General features: G+C 39.2%; 2 protein-coding genes across 2 annotated transcripts in view; one reads left to right on the top strand and one right to left on the bottom strand.

Moving 5' to 3' along the window:
• Positions 1-16176, bottom strand: part of LOC145986401 (apoptosis regulatory protein Siva-like) — a 35088-nt gene extending 18912 nt beyond the window's left edge. Inside the window, exons 1-2 of the mRNA XM_083120372.1 lie at positions 15856-16176; positions 5485-5642 (exon numbers count right to left, since the gene is read on the bottom strand). Coding sequence (XP_082976498.1) covers positions 5485-5642; positions 15856-15976 — 279 coding nt within the window. The 5' untranslated portion in view covers positions 15977-16176. The remainder of the gene's footprint in view (positions 1-5484; positions 5643-15855) is intronic.
• Positions 16177-16398: 222 nt separating this feature from the next.
• Positions 16399-18186, top strand: part of dlt (codanin-1 like protein dlt) — a 123349-nt gene continuing 121561 nt past the window's right edge. Inside the window, exon 1 of the mRNA XM_083120371.1 lies at positions 16399-16486. Within this exon, the coding sequence (XP_082976497.1) occupies positions 16403-16486 (84 nt within the window). The 5' untranslated portion in view covers positions 16399-16402. The remainder of the gene's footprint in view (positions 16487-18186) is intronic.

Below are 18186 nucleotides of genomic sequence, written 5' to 3'. Positions count from 1 at the left end.
ATAAACAATACTCATTTCATTATTATTGCAACCGGAACGGAACACTGGTGGGTTGTAGGTACTCATGTCTGAGAATCAACTTTCTTTTCTATGGACGTATTAGGGGCCTGGCAAATAAAAAGCACAAAAATTACGACTTGCTTCATGTATTAATTTTTTTTGGGGGGGGGTTATTTTTAATTCTGGGTGGGGAAACATGATATTGCAGGTGGGAATTTTGTGATGATTTCCCCCCGAGTCTTTCAAGGGAATGGCATCCATAGGACGAATGTGACTACAGATATTTATGAACACGCTTCACAGAACATATTTTTTTCACTAATATATATAAATCTCCCTATAAAGAATACTAACATTAAGTGAATTGTTTTGATATTTGAGTATATCTTACCCTATTATGAAAAAACACAAAAAAAACAAACTAAAAAATCTTGATTAGTTAGAGAAATGATGCCCCATGCTACTGGAACAACTGCTATTCCAACCAGCTTCAAGGGGTTGAACTGAACATCTGTGTACAATTCAAGCAAGAACCAAGCTTTCCTAATATCATTTGTCATTAGCATATTTTTAGTATGTTATGGCAGGTCCGCACGCTATGTCTTAAAGTACATCTTGCTTGCGCATGCACAAACTGTGCATGCAAGACATAGCATGTGGCCGGAAGACTGCAAATTATAGAACTGCGCACATGAGGAAATTGTCAACCAAAGACTGAGCCCAAGAGCATAGATGTCTGTGCAAATCTAAAAGGAGTGTGCAAACAAGTCTGTGCGTGTGGATGCTCCTTTCAGTCTCTGTCCCCCTGTTGCTCAGTTTACCTTCGACCCTAGTGCTGAAACACAAGTAACAGAGTACAAAAATCTTTCTTTCATTCTTTCTTGATAAATTCGTTTTTGTACAATGATGACCAGAGAAGGTGAGACTAATTCCTGTATAGGAAAACAGCGACCTCCATTGGCTAGCAAATGTACTAGGGTGAAAATTTAGTTCATTAGCTGCCGATTGATACCAAAATGAGCGCAATAGGTCAAGACAAGCATGTACATGGACCCCTCCAAGAATCATGAAAATGAAACAAAAAAAATTACAAACCACAAAATTTTTATTCAGAATCAGCCATATCGAGTAGACGTACATCTTTTTCAAAATAGGCACCATTGACAGCTAAGCAAGCGTCCATACGCTCCTGCCACTTTGTGAATGTGGAAGCCCATCTCGTCTCTACTCCCGGTGGCTTTATCCCATTTTTTAAAAAAGTTTATCCAGCCATCTTCCAAGTTCCCATCATTCCTATTGAGTTTATTCCCGGGACAAAGCTGGGGATTGCTTGTATAGATGGTTAATAGACCAAAATGTTGAAATCTTGGTCGCCTGGGAATATATCAGGTGTTTTTTTCTCATTACGGGGTACAATTACTTCTACATTAACGATAAAATCTTCCGACAAAATGAAGGGTTGCCATGAGTGACCCCATTTCCGGCCTCGTGGCCAACATCTTCATGCACTATGTCGAAAAAGCTGCCATGGAGCATGTGGGGGGAGGGGTAAAATACTATGGGAGATACGTAGATGATATCCTCATCATAGGGAACAAAACCAAACTTAATTGCATTTTCAACCGATTGGGCAAGCAAGATCCCAGAATTGGTTTTACCAGAGAAGACCTGGCCAACGGAAAGATTCACTTTCTAGACTTGTGCCTTACTAAAACTGGACAACGGATTGTAACCGGGGTCTTTCATAAACCGTTGGCTGGCGAGCTGTACCTCCATAAGAGATCCCAACATTCGAATAAGACAAAGTTAAATGTTTTTCTTAACTTTTTCATTCGTGCCGAAAGGCTGTGCAATGACGAAAAAGAGAAAGAAAAAGAAGAAGAATGGATAAAGAAGGTGGATATAAACAATGGGTATACTATCCGCGACATGGAAAAAGTAGCTAGGAAAGCAAAAAAGATTGTTAGACAAGAACTATCACAAAATGATAAAGATGAAGATGAAGAAAAAACGGAGGTAGGAAACGGTGAAAAGAACACGTATTTTGTCGGGATTCCATATTTTAAGGGTGTTTCCGAGAAAACTGAAAAATCCGTAAGGGGATACGGGATAAAATGTGGGGTGAGAGCACCTCGGAGCATTGAAAAACACTTCACGTCTTATAAGAAAGGGAGGGGAGATAGGCGCGATAACCCTGAAGAGCAAAAGGGCGTGTACAGGATAGTATGTGAATGCGGAAAGGAATACGTGGGACAGACCGGGAGAAGTATGCAAATTAGGTGGGGCGAGCACGATAAAGAAGTAAAGGAGGGTATACCCAAGACAGGATTATTTGAACACGTATTAGTTAACCGGCATAAGATCGCCAAAAGAGAAGTCATTAGGAAGATTAACAATAAATTGGACAGGAATGTGTAGGAGGCAGCCTATATATGCCCGGATAATAGGAATAAACTCAATAGGGATGATGGAAACTTGGAAGATGGCTGGATAAACTTTTTTAAAAAATGGGATAAAGCCGCCGGGAGTAGAGACGAGATGGGCTTCCATGTTACCCCTGAGGTTAGGAAAGCCACCGAGGTAGAAGTTGAATTCACCTTGGATTGGTGACTCATGAGCCCCAGCTGAGGAAAGACCGGGGGGAGGAGTTTTCCTTCTCCAGGTAAGAGCTGACACTGTGCATCGCCTACCCCGAGCACCGATCGGCAGTTTGCCTTCATCAGCTTTGAACATTCTTTTGTTTTTATAGAGTATTGCACGGTTTTAGTATGTGTATTTTACATCCTTTTTTTAGAAAGTGTCTTTCCTATACCATTTTAACCTAAATCATCAACCATCACTTTCTCGACGAGGCACCATGTCAGGTGTCTGAAAATATTGTTTCAACCTGAAGAAGGAGGTAGTATAACCTTCGAAACGTAGTTCGATAAATCTCATGCTCACACACGTAAGTTACTGATTTTTAATCTTTTAACCTTTAGTTGGTATTTAATTGTGAGCAATCAGAACATTACCAGTATGTAGTTATCACATCGTGCTATGACGCCAGAGGCCCCAGGTTCGAATCCCAACTTGTTCATGAGTGTTTGTGAGTGTCCATCAATTTGATCATACATCACCCATCCCCATATTCGCAATTAGCCAAAAATAGCGGGAAAGCGAAGTAAAATAAGCTAAACCAAAAATGGTAAAAAGGTGGTACTTTTTTCAACCCCGCAGAAAGTGTTGTTTTAATAATTACTATACCCATCTCCATGGCAATACTGTCAGCGTAACATGCTAGAAAACCACAAGTTTCAAGTTCGAACCATGGTCATATGTGTGTGTATCATTGTGTTTGTTCCATCACCATTTAATCACTTCATCATCTATTCTCATCATAGAATTAATCCAAGAGGTAAAATGGCAGCATAAAATAGTGCAAATTTAAAGAACTTGTACATTGTAATTAATTTATTATTTATAATAGAAATATTTTTAAGCAATCTGAATTGTAAATACATTTTTTGTAAGATAATCATCAAGAAAGGGTATTATGTTAACTTTTGATTTTTGAACATTGTAAAGTATTCTACGGAATTAGGAAAACTAATCTTAGTGAACTATTGGAATAGTCTTTTAGGTAGTGCTAATATAATATTATATGTTTACAATAAAGCTTTATTTATTCACACATTTATAAGAGGACATAGGTGATAAGTAAATAGGCACAATGCTTCTCACTTGTTTCTCAGCATGCAATTCACGAAGTAACGTCACATGAGATAATTGATGCATTTTCAGAAGCCAGTGCCTGTACCATCCTGAATGTCTTCTGCTCTTAAGGCATTTAAATTGCCTTCTTTTTGGAAGACAAACTGCGAAAATTGACCAGAGTAGAACTTCCTCCATACTGGACTTAGCGGAACTGAGTAGGAAGAACTCTACAGCAAGACATAGTGTGGACGCACCAGAACTGCGACGTCTTGTCCTGTACAGTTTTGAATTGCACAAGCAAGACACAATTGAAGACGTAGTGTGCAGACCGGCCTTTAGATATTCATTCAACTTTAAATTCGATAGAACAATATTGTAATTAAATAAATATGTTCGATTACCACTCTACAGATAATAAATAGCAGCGAGGAAACCTGTAGAGCAGGGGATGGTCACATTTAGTAGGCACCTAAATACAATCAAAAAACAGATTTGGGCTAAAAGAGCATTTATTTATCTAATTTCTTTTAGATTCTTTGGGGGAAAACATCAGGTGGAAACTTTTCCCTTCACAGAGTCACTCTGGAGTTCACCTATACTCCAATCAATGGATACTTGGGGCAACCTGGGTGAATGGGGTAAAGGGATATTGTTTTCTGAGACATCTAATAATTTGACAATATTTTTCATCACATTGCATCAATGCCTGAAAAAATTAGTAGTAAGGCACAGAAGAAGCAGGGACATTTTCAGGGTGGGGGAGGGGGGAGCATCACATTTAACATGATAGCAAACACAATACAAGTTTCATAATTTGACTGAAAGACAAATTTATTTAGTGCCTTTCGCTGGAGGGAAGTAAGGCACTGATCTGGCATCATCATTAATTGCGTGACTAAGATTTATGGTTAACACACACATATTATATTATACATACCTATATTTTCTTATGTAGCTCATGACAAGTGTTTGGTGGTAGAGCAGCCTAGAGCTGAACCTCGCCCGCTAAATAAAGGAATTATTACAAGGCAAAAAAAAATTAGAAAACTAAAAGCTGGTTGCAGAACATGGACTACAAATGTCTAAGCCCAAAACTGAGGTTGGGACTGAAAGAAAAAACCTGTTAGCCACAACGAAAGAGCTAAAATTTCTTTCTCAAATCAGCTCTTTCTTTCAACTCTAGTTCTGACTTTCATATTATTTCTTACAGTGAATGAATGAAAATACTCATTCTTTCCAACTTTGCAACACAGCCAGTTCTTCTTCGACTTTGATCTTTCCGTCCATGTATTTTGCACAGTTATATGTTCCTAGTATAGTAACATGTTCCTTTAGGGCTTAAAAAATAATACAGTGGAACCTTGATCTTACCTTTTTTTGGGGGGAGGGGAATTTAAAATGTGGGAAAATGTAAAATCGAGGAAATTTTTTGCAATGTTGGGACATCAAGACTGAATGTATAATGCAGCGATATGTAAAATCTTGTAATGTTAAATCGGGGTTCCACTGTATTTCCATAATCATCCCTGTAAAAAAATCCAGCCAACAGGCCATGTAGATCTCACTCTTGCTCAACTATTTGTGAATCAAATGGTACCTCTTAAAGGCCACTACAACCTTAAACTGTTCTAACCCAGGCACAATAGCTATTACAACCAAATATTGACGATATTCACTCACCTTACTTTATGCTATTCTCATGTAAATGGCTAGAACAACAAATATAAAAATGAATTTTTATATTACAATTGTAGGTGGTTTCCCTTATTCTAAATTTACATTCTGTACCTTTACATTCTCCCTGAAGTTTAACTGGCATTGATTTGTTAAAGCTAATTGCTTATAGTGTCCAATATCACTTGGTTCCTGTGGATTCAATGTTTCTTTTGAAATGTTGTTATTTGAAATATTCCTTGCACCTCTAAATAACAGATCCATTGTTTTCCCTGGAAAGAAAAAAAAAGGCATCATGGGTTATAATGTAAGTATACATACATGTTTAATCACCACGAAGCATAAAAACAGTACACAAAAAAAAAGTGAGTATTCTGACAAATTTACCCTGCAATGAAAATAGCAAATTCTAACTAATTATGGGGTGTTAAAAACGAAAATGACAATAAAAAAATGCTGAGTGGCTTTACTTTACTAGATACTCATAGTAAAGGGTGTCCCACTAGCTTTCGAACCCGAAAAAAAGTTATAATTTCCGAACAAACATACATAGGAAAATGAAATTCACAATACACATACCTTGTTTCACGCTGAATACATGATAGTCACAGCAGGTGCTGCAAGTGTCTTCCCTGGACATCAGACATGTTTGTACATGGCGTTCCACATTGTGAAAAGTCCGATGTAGAGTCTCCGGTGTGATCTTGTGAATCATATTCTCGATGTTGTTTTGCAACTCTTGCAGTGATCGTGGTTTGTTTCTGTAGACAACCTTTAAGGAAACCCCATAAAAAGAAATCCAGGGGTGTCAAATCTGGGGATCTTGGCGGCCACAATCCTTTGTAGATGATTCTGTCACCAAAAAAGGACTCAATTTCTGCCATGGACACGGAAGTATGGCAGGTCACTCTGTCTTGTTGGAAATAACTGCGACGCAGTTCTTCATCGTCCAGCCAGCACTGAAGATGTGTAAGTAAACCTGTGTATTTACTGTATATTCAAAGAAGATGGGTCCAATGATACGCTGTCAGGAAATTGCACACCAAACTCCCACCTTCAATGGTCCTTTATGGCATCCAAATTCACGTTGAACGGTCTGATACGATCCCGATATCTAATATTTCTTTACAATGAACACGCCTTCTGGTACGGTGTACCGACACTAACCCACATGCACCACGCCAAGCAGCACTTCCCCTGGCGCCACCTAGCATCTTTGTTTTGACGTGCGCGCTTATGTTCAACCCTGTCTCGTGTTCAGCATGAAACAAGGTGTGTTTATTGTGTATTTCATTTTCCTATGTATGTTTGATCGAAAATTATAACGTTTTTTTTCAGGTTCGAAAGCTAGTGGGACACCCGTTACAAGGCTAATTCAATATATAGCCAGAAATATGTTGTAAAATATATTTATTATAAGCACCAAAAGAAATACCATACTATGCTTCAACATAATCCCCCCATAGTTCAATTCACCTACGCCAGCGCTTGATAAGCGCACTGATTCCACAGGATAAAAAAAAATCTCTTGGATGCATGCTGACTGGACATTTCTTCCTAAATGTTCTGTGAAGGAAGGGGATGGTAATCTATGGAAACATCTATGAACAAATTCAATTAGGTCGAACATTTTAAAAATGATCCCAAACTTACAGCCCCCCAAAAGTTTCCAACACCCCCAAGGGAAAAATCCTGGATAAACCCCTGATTTGTAGAGCAATGAATAAGAAAGACCAAGAAGCACATACATAGTTTCAATATGGACCTGCAACTAGAATTTAAATTCCTGCATCTTGACATACACTCAAAAGACAAATCTCTCACTGTGTGTCAGATATGTAGGGAGTTTTATTAACTGCTCGTGAATAATAAAGTTGTTCTCAAGAAGATTGGTTCTTCTGATAAATACATGCTTCTGGCATTCCTCAACTTCAGTGTAGGACTATCATCAAAAGTTGATCAAATGGGGCCAAAAAGACTATGGAAGTCATACTGATATTATACAAATTAATACCTTCCAACGGGAGATCATACTTTATTCATTGTTTGTGATATATTATTTATGTGACCAATACTTTAATAAAAATATGTTAATGATAACGATAATTTTATAATTAGGCCTAACAGATTTTTTCAGGAGCGGGGCATAGTGACCTCCTTGGAATGTACCATTTTTGGGTAAAAATATTATGGTTACCCTAATTGAGGGGCATTGATTTAATGCTAAGAGATCTAACCCTGACCCACCTTACCTAACTTCGAAAGATTTAGGGATATTTTATTAATGCTGAGGCCTAAATCTGACCCACCTAACCTAAATACCAAAGGATGTGTAGGGCTATTTTGTTAATACTCAGAGCCCCATACCTGATCCATCTAATGTAACAATGAAAGTGTTTAGTGAGATAATACCCCTTTGCACCCCATGCACATGAAGTAAATGGCAGCAGCAGTCTGTACTAAGATGATAGGAAACAAATTGCTGCTTGCAAACAAAGGGTAACGGTTCCGATTGTTTTATGATTCTTTTCAAATTTCTCCTAGAAGGAAGACTAATTATCATAGAATTTTGGCAATCCTTATCACATGAAATTTGAACCTTCCTTAAAGTAATGAACCCCGTGTGGATTTCGAAAAAATGTTGAAAAAAAAAACCTCAACAATTACCTCATGCAAGCAAGTGAGCTTCCCATGCGTAAATCGAAATCAAACCATGTAAAAATTGCATTTGTAGGATGATGAAATCGCAATAAAACAAAAGGAACTTGGGCCACTCAGAAATATGGGCCCAAGTTCCTTTTGTTTCACAAATGCAATTTTTACATGGTTCAATTTCGATTTACGTCTGCTAACACATACTTTGGAGTTTTAGCGAATTACTTAACATTTTGATCAGTATATGCTTTAGTGGTTAGGTTAGGCAGATCAGGTCAGGTTTGAGGTAACAGTATGGTATAGTGAAAACACCTTTCTTTAAATTTACAGGAGAAACTACTTACGGAATTGAGTTTCTGTAGACTTTTGGAAGCTCGTGGAAGTGTTTTCTCCCTTCGTTCAACTTATAAGGCCGGTAAATCATGTATTTTTCGACATACATATCTCTCCGATGCACGATAGCTCTTATTACTGTCAACTACGTGAATCAAATGTTCTGTGCGTTCGATTATGTAACCCCCTGTTGATGTAGCAACCACGCGGTAGTTTTACAAGATGACGTGTGAATTTTTTTTTTTTCCAATTTAATTTTCTATGTTTGCCTAACCTAACCTTCCGTGAATGGTTTGTCGATCAATTTTCACTTAAAAACCTTCAGTGAATAGTTTGCGAGGCATTTTTCGGTTAATAAGTTTGGAAACACTGCATATCAGCTGATGATAGACAACGTGAGTCAAGATTTGCCCAACATATTGTGTGTAACAAAAGCGAATTAGCAACAAACAATAAATAGCTACTTGTAATGTGAAAAATTACGAAAATCCCACGTTCAAAAATGTTCCGTTGTGCATAACAGGTATACCTGCCGCAAAATTAGTTTGGTATTGACGCTTGAGAAGCACGTGGAGGAAAGGGGCCTACGTCACTGCGGGAGGGTGGGTTACTGTCATGCGAGCCAATCAATATCTTCCCAATGCTTCACCAAAGCCCTGGTTTCCTAGCAACAGAAAACGTTTTTCACGGTGTTGCCGCTTATCGGGCGATTGTTCTTGCGATCAGATTTCATGTTGTGGGAGAGGACGTGTTGTTTGTTTGTTGCGTTACGGTGTGGTGATATTTTAACCGGTCCGTTTGTTTAGCGTTTACTGAATTTAGAGTATTCTTTGTTGTATATAACGTGTTGTTTTAGTGTTATTTTTTTGTACATAATTTTCTATGTTCTGCTTGAGTGTGTGTCGTGTGCTAGTGTGAAGAATGTCAAACACAGAAGACAATAATCGAGATGACAATGTACCAAAGAGGGCATGCACTAAAATAAATAAAGCCTTCGGTAAAGGAATTCCTCTCAAAGGCCAAACGCGGGAGATGGTTTGTTCTGTGCGCAAATATTTTGAGCAAGAGAAAAACACTGGGGGTCCAATCATATCTGTAAATAAAGTTGTGGACAGGACTGCTGCTGCTGTCGGCGTGTCTAAGAACACCATTGTTACCATAGGGAAAGAAAAATATAATGTGGTGGAAATAAATCAATGCGAGGCTTCAAAATTGGAAACCCCAGGAAAGAAGAGGAATATCAGTAAACGCGTGACAAATTTAGATACCTTTCAGCAAGACGCTATTCGTCGCCATATTTATTTTTATTATAAGAGAAAAGATCATCCCACTGTTGGGAAACTGCACATTTCGTTGAAAGATTCCGGACTTTTTCAAGGTGGGGAAACATCTTTAAGGACAGTCATAAAATATCTGGGATTCTCATACAAAAAATTTAATGGACACAAAATACTGATGGAAAAACCTTACATTTCTGCCAGAGGCCTGCACAAGACCTGGAGCAGACCCGTTCGCGAGACATCGCTCCTGAAATGCCATGCAACCTGCGCAACATCCTCGCTTGAGCAGCTTGTATGCCCACCTGTCCAGATCGTTCCTGGCAGGCATTGTAGACCCGCCGGGTACCCTCAGTCTTACGATACCTAGTAGGTCTCAGTTCGTTCTTTCCATCAACTGCAGACCCCTCCCTCTGCATGACGTAGTTGCTTCGAGTAGAAACTGCACCTGGCCCACACCGTTCTGCAGTGTTGCCAACTGCAATAGATTTTCACTACTTAAAAAAGGGAACTCGAAGCTTCGTAAGCCACATCACCAATGAAATGAGATTTACGAATGTTGCTACCCCCCCCCCCCCCACACACACACATTGAAATAGGTTTTCCGTGGCACAGGATCCATAAGTATATGTCGTAAACAACCAATATACGTATATATAGTGATATAGGACAGGACTGAAACATGTCACGTTCGACGCAGAGGTCGCGAGTCGAACAACACACTGTTCTACTGCGAACACCAGGGCCGTAGCCAGCCAGGGCCATTGCCGTTACCCTCGTTTGGGGGGTAGGGCCAAGTACTTGGATAAACGTGCCAACAAGAACAATCACAATAATAGTAATAAAGTAGCATGAAAGGCATTATAATCCTCATAAATCACGCAAAAAGGGGGTAGAAGTCGGTTCTCACGCGCATTTGTGTTGAAACAGAGGATTAGAAATATTTTTTTTCAACACGTCAATTTCACATTAGCTAATAATGGAAAACAAGCACACAAACTATTTTTGAAAGAAAGAAAGTGCATGATAAATGCATTCCGAATGTACATGCATATGGCATGTAAAATTTCCATCTACAATATTTTCTTTTCACATGGAGCGACGTATTACATAATTAATTCATCCAACTCGTAACAAACCAACATTAATAGCAAATAATATCACGGGCCGCCATAGCATTCTCTGTTTTAAAACTTTTCTCACTTAGATCGTTCGCCGCTCAGGGCCGACTCCCGCTACCCCTTTGCTACGGCATTGAACTTGATGAGACTTGTACTTTAATGTTTGACCCCCACCCTGACCCCTCCGCTAGACAATTTTCGTCCAAGGTTGTGAGCAATGCACCCTGCCCCCTCTGGTTGCGCCACTGCGTGCCTGGTTAAGGCACCATGCAATGAAAAACAATTAGTTTTCAGTGAGGAGATTTTTGTTTGCTCGATCATTCATTTAGATAAATGAAGCTGTAATATTGCGTGCATTTCCTGGCAATAAGATAAAAACTGCTTACGCTGAACTGAAATCGCTAAGTATATAAATTCTCCTTGGAGAAGAGGCTCCTCCTAGGACTTCGTAGGATTTAGTAGCTACGTAAGTATGCAACACTGGCTGCAGCCGTCCACGTGGTGATGAAACACCTGGAGCGACACGCTGCCGGAGGGCTGTTTCCTTCCAGCAGGTTTTGCAGGCACCCGGGTCTTGTTGAATGCCCAGGTACCTTGTAAGCGCAGAGTGCCTTGAAGACCAAGAACCCGGGTAGAGACGCAAGTCGACTCGTTGCCGTGGGCAGGCGAGCAGGTAAACCTGTTATCGCGTGCAAGCGGGCAGTGGGTAGGTAAAAGGCAGACTATGCTGGCCTCTAATTTCTGCATGGCGATGTAGATTCCTCAGGGAAATTACGAAGCACAATTTTGACGAAATTGTTTGGCTTGACGAAACCTGGGTAAACGCCAATCACAGTGTGAATAAAGGATGGACTGATGACACACCTGAGGGTACGATGGGATTGCCTTTAGGTAAGGGGGGCAGGATAATATTACTTCATGCCGGTACATCCTCATGGTTCATTCCAAACTGTTCTCTGCTTTTTACTTCTAAGAAAACGGGGGACTATCATGAAGAAATGAACCATGCCACATTTTTAAAATGGTTTCAGGACTAGCTTCTTGACAATCTACACACACCGTCCACTATCATATGTGACAATGCAAGTTATCACTCCGTGCTTTTGGACAAAGCTCCAACTATGGCGACTAAAAAAAGTGATATTGTTCAGTGGCTTACACGCAAAAATGTACCAGTAAATGAAGACCTGAAGAAGGTGGAATTAATCGAACTCGTTAACCGTTACAAGCCGCAGTTTCCTACGTACGTCATTGATAGCATTGCTGCAGAACATGGGCACAAAGTAGTTAGACTCCCTCCTTACCATTGACATTTTAATGCCATTGAAATGATATGGGCGCAGATCAAAGGATATGTTGGTCGCAACAACAAAGAATTCACCGTGTCATCTGTAGTGAAACTGACTGAACAAGCTATAGCCTCGGTAACACCCGAGAATTGGAGAAATGTTGTGTGCCACACCAAAAAAGTTATTGAAGATGCATGGGAATATGAGGGTATTTTGGAGGAAAGTGTAGAAGAACTCATCATAAATATCGGCAGTTCCAGTGATTCCTCAGATGAAGATGACAACAGCTCCAGCACGGATAGCGATAACATTAGTTATTTACGGATGAGTGGTGTTTAACCTCTGAAATAATCTTCAAGGTACAGTGCTTTTTAAATTATTTATTATTCATTTACTTTGATAATCTTATGTTATATATCTGATGTAACTGACTTATCTTTTTTATCCATATTTTAAACAAATGTATATAAAGTATGTAGGCATATGGGGATGTAAAGTTAGGGCTCCACACATTCTCGACCTCGACTTAGGCCATATTGTGGATGTGGTGATGTGGTTCACCGTCCGCCTTTACCCCAGGTTTGCCCCAGGTAATCACTTGGGCTGAGTCGACCCCGTAGTCGCTCAGGATATTTGAAAAAGTTCCACAAAGTACCACAGGTCTCCCGCATGAAAGTCACATGCCCCAACCAGTGGCGGATTAAGCTTCCTCGCCGCCCCTAGGCACAAACTTAATGTGCGCCCTTCTCAAAAGAAAAGTAGTAACTTATTTGCACTGACCCAGTACGTAAGTTCCGTCTGAATATGTGATTGAAAATGGTTTCCCAAGGTCCCAACAGATTTCTGCCTTGTTAAGATTGCCAACTCGCAGTTTTTGTGTTCTTCAGAATTTTCGTGTGATGCTAGAATATTTGAAATGTTTTTCCAGTCTGAAATGCCGTGAGTTGCGATGTTTGTCTTGCCCTTGAACAACCTGCATGATGCACAATAAACGGCACCAGTGCTGCACGAATATACCAAATAATTCCGCAAAATTGATTCTCCATTTACAAGTTTACGAAAAAAGCACTATTATTTAAAAAATCTTGTCTTACCTGCTATGAGTCTTTGCGATTTAGATAAATCGTTTTCAGCATTCTGATTAATTCCATGTCTTAGAAGAATGTCAATTGTACACCCATTCGGCAGGATCGTCACTAACGAAATTTGCACTCTCACTGTCACAATCAGGAACTCCTACGAACTGAGGGGACACTACCTCAGGTGCACTTTCTTCCTCCACTAAACCCACAATATTTTCGACATTTTGCGTTACACAGAGTGCACTCGATGTAGCCGCTTCCACTTCAATTTTTGAACTGCTTTCGGAAATCACTTGTTCCTTTTGCCTAAAAAACGTGTCCACTGTACCAAGCTTTTTCTGTAAGGGTGCTTCTCTTTCACGCTTTTCGTTTGCAAGTTTACGATAAGCCACCCCACTTAACTTTGTTCGCTTCATGCTGTGTGCTACATAAAAAACAACCCACCAAATCGCAAACGCACTAGCAACAACAAACTGAATGCGCCAGTCAGAGAATACAGTAAGACAAAAACTAGTTGCGGTCCACGCGAAAGCTGCACTCACTTATCAGCAGTGTTTATTGATTGATTGATTGATTTACTTTATTTTACTTCGCGTTTTGTGCCTGTTGGCTAATTTGCGAAGATGGGGATGAGTGATGAAATGATGAAATTGATGAATGGACATTCACAAACAACCAAGCCCGACCGGGATTCGAACCCGGGACCCTTGGCGTCGCAGCGCGATGTGCTAACCACTCGGCCACAGGGTCGGGCAGCAGTGTTTATGTGTTTATTTTTTTTTAAGACTGGCATTGTTACAGATGCGAGTTTCAAACAATCAGTCTTCTTTCCTGCCTGGCCATTAACAAATGCTTAGTGGAAGATCGAGGGGTATGTATTTACAAAAACAAATCAACAAAGGCTGGGTGGCTTGCATTGTCATTGTAAGTGATAAAAGCCACAGCACGGTTTAAAAACAAATTGATTGGCGCCTGAAGGAGGCAGAGCAACGAAACGTTTCTTGATAACACATAAATCCGATACATCAAGGTTTCTTTCGTATGAAGCGAAAGTGTTGCAAACCGTTGATTTGAAACATTGGTTTCATAGGTCAAAATTGTCACTGTGTACGTAAGGCACTTTTTATTATTCTTGATATTCTGGAAAAAAGATTTGCCACCCCCAAGAGTTGCCGCCCCTAGGCACGTGCCTAGTGGGCCTAATTGGTAATCCGCCACTGGCCCCAACAGCTGGACCTTTGTACACTTCAGTTGCGGTATAATTCAAAGATGGGCAGACTTGAACGGCGACATCGGGAAGAAATGGTTATTGCATGTATATATTCAATATTTTCAGAGTGGATTTAAAAGATAACCTGTAAAAAATGCTCGTTTCGTTAGTTCGTTCATGTTGTAAGGGATATGAAATTGAAGAGAGAAAACAATAACACATTTCACCATTGTTGTTCATTTTCATAACACGTAAATGAATCCCGGTTTCCTCGAAAAACAATGACAATAACAATAATACATTTCATTATTGTTGTTCCTTTTCATAACACGTTTTCCTCGACACAGCGCCAGACGGCTGCACTGCGTACCGTACTGCACGATATGGCAACACCGTGTCCCGTGTTCCTTCAGCTCTCAATACCAAACTAATTTTGCGGCAGGTATAAGTACAAATGTAAATAATTAGGAAATAAACAAGTGAAATGTGTTTTCACTATACCATACTGTTACCAAATTTGAAAAAAAAATCATAAAACAATCTGAAATATGTGTTAACAGATATAATTAGCAATCGAACCATGTAAAACATACCTGCATACCATGATAAATTTAGATTTAACAATCGGAACTTGTGCCAATTGTCTGAGCCCAGCTTTCTGACCATTCAAATGTCCTAGGCCTCCCTGATGGGGGAGTGGAATGCTCCATTGGATGTATATAGCAGTGGTTCGGATTCTGCTCTAACATGTTGCCATGTCCAGAATTGATTTTCCTATCTGAGCATAAAGTGGAATAAAGGGTACTACTTTACTATACCTGAGACACCTGGGAATCATTTCTTTCGCACTTTTTTACATTGCTAACGTACTATTCTGCATTCCGGAACACTTATTTAGGTGAAATAATTGAATTTGTTAGGAAAGTAATGTATATTTCTTACATTTACGAGTACTTACTGTTGTTTATTTCCACACAACATGGCGATAGCTTACCGTTGAACGTTCCTTGAGCCAGAAAAACCATTGACGTTAGCCCAAAAATTCACGATAGCCCCACAAACCATCACGGGGATGAGGTATGCCTACTAGGTTAGGTTAGGCCTGTTAGGTTTGGTTCCATTAGCACTCCTTTCGTTCAATTTAGCATATACGGACAATACGAGAGCGTATTGTGCTCTCATGCAGGAAGCAAATGGCGGCAGCAGCAATAGCACGTCGGAAATAGATTTTCGTACAAAACCACATGCATTCGCATTAAAATGAATCAAAATTACATTCCCGAACATCAACAACGCTACAGAAAATGATTTGCGTAAGTACTTTCTCCTGTAAATTTGAAGAAATCTGTCTCAGGTATAGTAAAGTGTTACCGGAGAGCAAAATATAAACACAAATAGTGAAAGGACTTAATGGAAAAAAGTAGCCTCTAATGTAATTGATCCAGCTATTATCTGAATGCACCTCTTTGGACAGCTAAAAAAAATATTCAAATGTTAATTTTATTTCTAGTAACTCACCATAGATCTGCTTTCTCTGGCCTTCCATAGTTATACCTCTGTTATATAGCTCTTTGTCAGTCACATAAATTTTGTGCTGAGGCAATAAATCCCCAACAAATGGGCATAATCTCTTCGGCATCTTGGTTTCTTACAATAATAAATTCGCCGTTTTAATAGTATTACATACGCTCTAAGAAGTACGTATCAACTTACTTACACAAGTTCTTACTTTTCTTTATCGCAATTCGTACAATGATATTAAATCACAGAGCGCAAGCGAAAATAAATTTTCAAAGAAAATTCACAATACAAACCACAACCGTACGGACGAACCGGAACAGAAAGCGCGGGAATTATTTGCTCCTCTCAGCTGTTTTTAAACGACTTGAAAACTAATGCAATTTTCTTTCGTGCACATCGGTAGGTTTTATGTAAAACATAATTTTAGAACGTTATTTAAACTTCATTAGTTGTAAAGATATGAATTGAAATGCATTGATTTAAATAGAATTGCATAAATCTGCAACTTATGAATTTGGTATTTACTTTGGTAGTGACAGAAAAGATGGCTGTAATGTTGAAGGACATACTGAATGGTGTTATATCTACAGAGAATTTGTTCTTATGGCTGTCAGGCAGAAGTGATACGGTAAAAGTTTAGATATTATGAATAACATAAAGATCCAATATATTAGTCAAAAGTGCCAATGCTGTAACAGTAATTTAAAGTCACCAAGTAGTCGTAGGCATTAGCTCTTGGTGAGCAGATTGTATACAAGACAGGTGTACAAGACTTATTCTGTAAAATAATTAAATGATTTATGTATGTCCACTGGCGCAACCAAAGAGTGGGCATTGCCCCCCCCCCCCAACCTTCGACGGAAGTCAATTCTAGGAGGAGGCAAGGAAGCAAACATTGACGACCAAGGGCACCTGTAGGGGGCACAGATTTAAAAGTTATGCAAATAAAAATTCGGCCCAAGTTCCTTTTGTTTTATTGCAATTTCATCATGCTAGGAATGCAATTTTTACATGGTTCGATTTCGATGTATGTCTGTTAACACATACTGTGGAGTTTTAGCGATTACTTAAGGTTTTGTTAAATATATGCTTTTATGGTTAGGCTAGGCAGGTTAGGTTTGATTCCCTTAGCATTAAAATAAAGTCCCTAAATGCATTCTGCTAAGGTTCCGATTTACTTCTACATTCATTCCCACGCTTCTACAATATTTACTGTCGTTTGTTGACGGAGAATATCTTGTCTATGAGAAGTGTGTAAGGTAATTTTCAAGTTGTTATTTTGGTATAATTTAACAATATAGGGAATTTATCCAATTTGTTTGAAATTTGGGATACTTACTAATTTGGGCCTTGTAATCACGAATCTACACTTAAAATTTGGCGCTCATGTATAAATTTGGCGCATATTTGGGGGCAGTTGAATCCGGCCAATTTCTAACATGCCTTTAACAGGGACTCTATAGAGAAAGCCGGGGAGCCGGAGCAGAGGCGGGGCCGGTCAATTACCCCAGTGGCGGAACCCGAAATCGGTGGGAAATTTGGAAATCGAGGGTGCGGAAATAAAAACTTAATTTAGATTATTTTGCTATTTCCACGTGTGAGCGCCAAATTTTAACTGCAGATTCATGATTAGGGGGCCAAAATTAGTGAGTATGCCGAATTTCAAACAAAATAGAGAAATTCCCGGTATTGTAAAATCGCTCCGTTTTTTTTCAACATAAATAACTTTTTTCGAGTCCAAACTGATCATTACTTTAAGGAAGGTTCAAATTTTGTGTGACAATGATTTCCAAAATTCTACGATAATTAGTCTTTGTGCTAGGAGAAATCATAAAACAATCGGAACCGTTACCGTAAATTCATACCGAAAAGGGTTTAGTTTACTTTTTGATGGGCTTCAGGGCAGCTATATTGAAATAGTACCATCATAGCAGGTAGTGTTCATACACACAGTGTCAATCTCTATGGAAGTGTTGCTGCCATTCCCACCACCTCTTGTTTTTCGACTTTTCAACTGATTTTTTCTATTAATATGTTACTTTTGTTCATAGAATCATAAAGATACTGTACCAGGGTGGCTACTCACTGGGAATTCCGGGAATTATTGGCTCTGGAAATTGTATGTGAATTCTGCTTGAATTTTTCTCCGTAGACGTGAAAAATTTTAACTTTTTATAATCCCGATTCCATTGAATTTATACATATTTATTAATGACCTGAGACAAGTTTTTCACAGTTTAGATTTTATTTTTATCAAGGAAGGAAAAGAGAGCTGCGTGGAAAATAAAACAGAATTCTCTCAATCTATTTGCTTTGTTAGTGTCCTTT

Source organism: Lepisma saccharinum, chromosome 4 (assembly GCF_977018435.1).
Source record: "Lepisma saccharinum chromosome 4, izLepSacc3.1, whole genome shotgun sequence".
In the NCBI taxonomy this organism is placed as follows: domain Eukaryota; kingdom Metazoa; phylum Arthropoda; class Insecta; order Zygentoma; family Lepismatidae; genus Lepisma; species Lepisma saccharinum.
The sequence above is the reverse complement of the archived record's forward strand: the minus strand, read 5'-3'. Positions and strand labels throughout refer to the sequence as shown.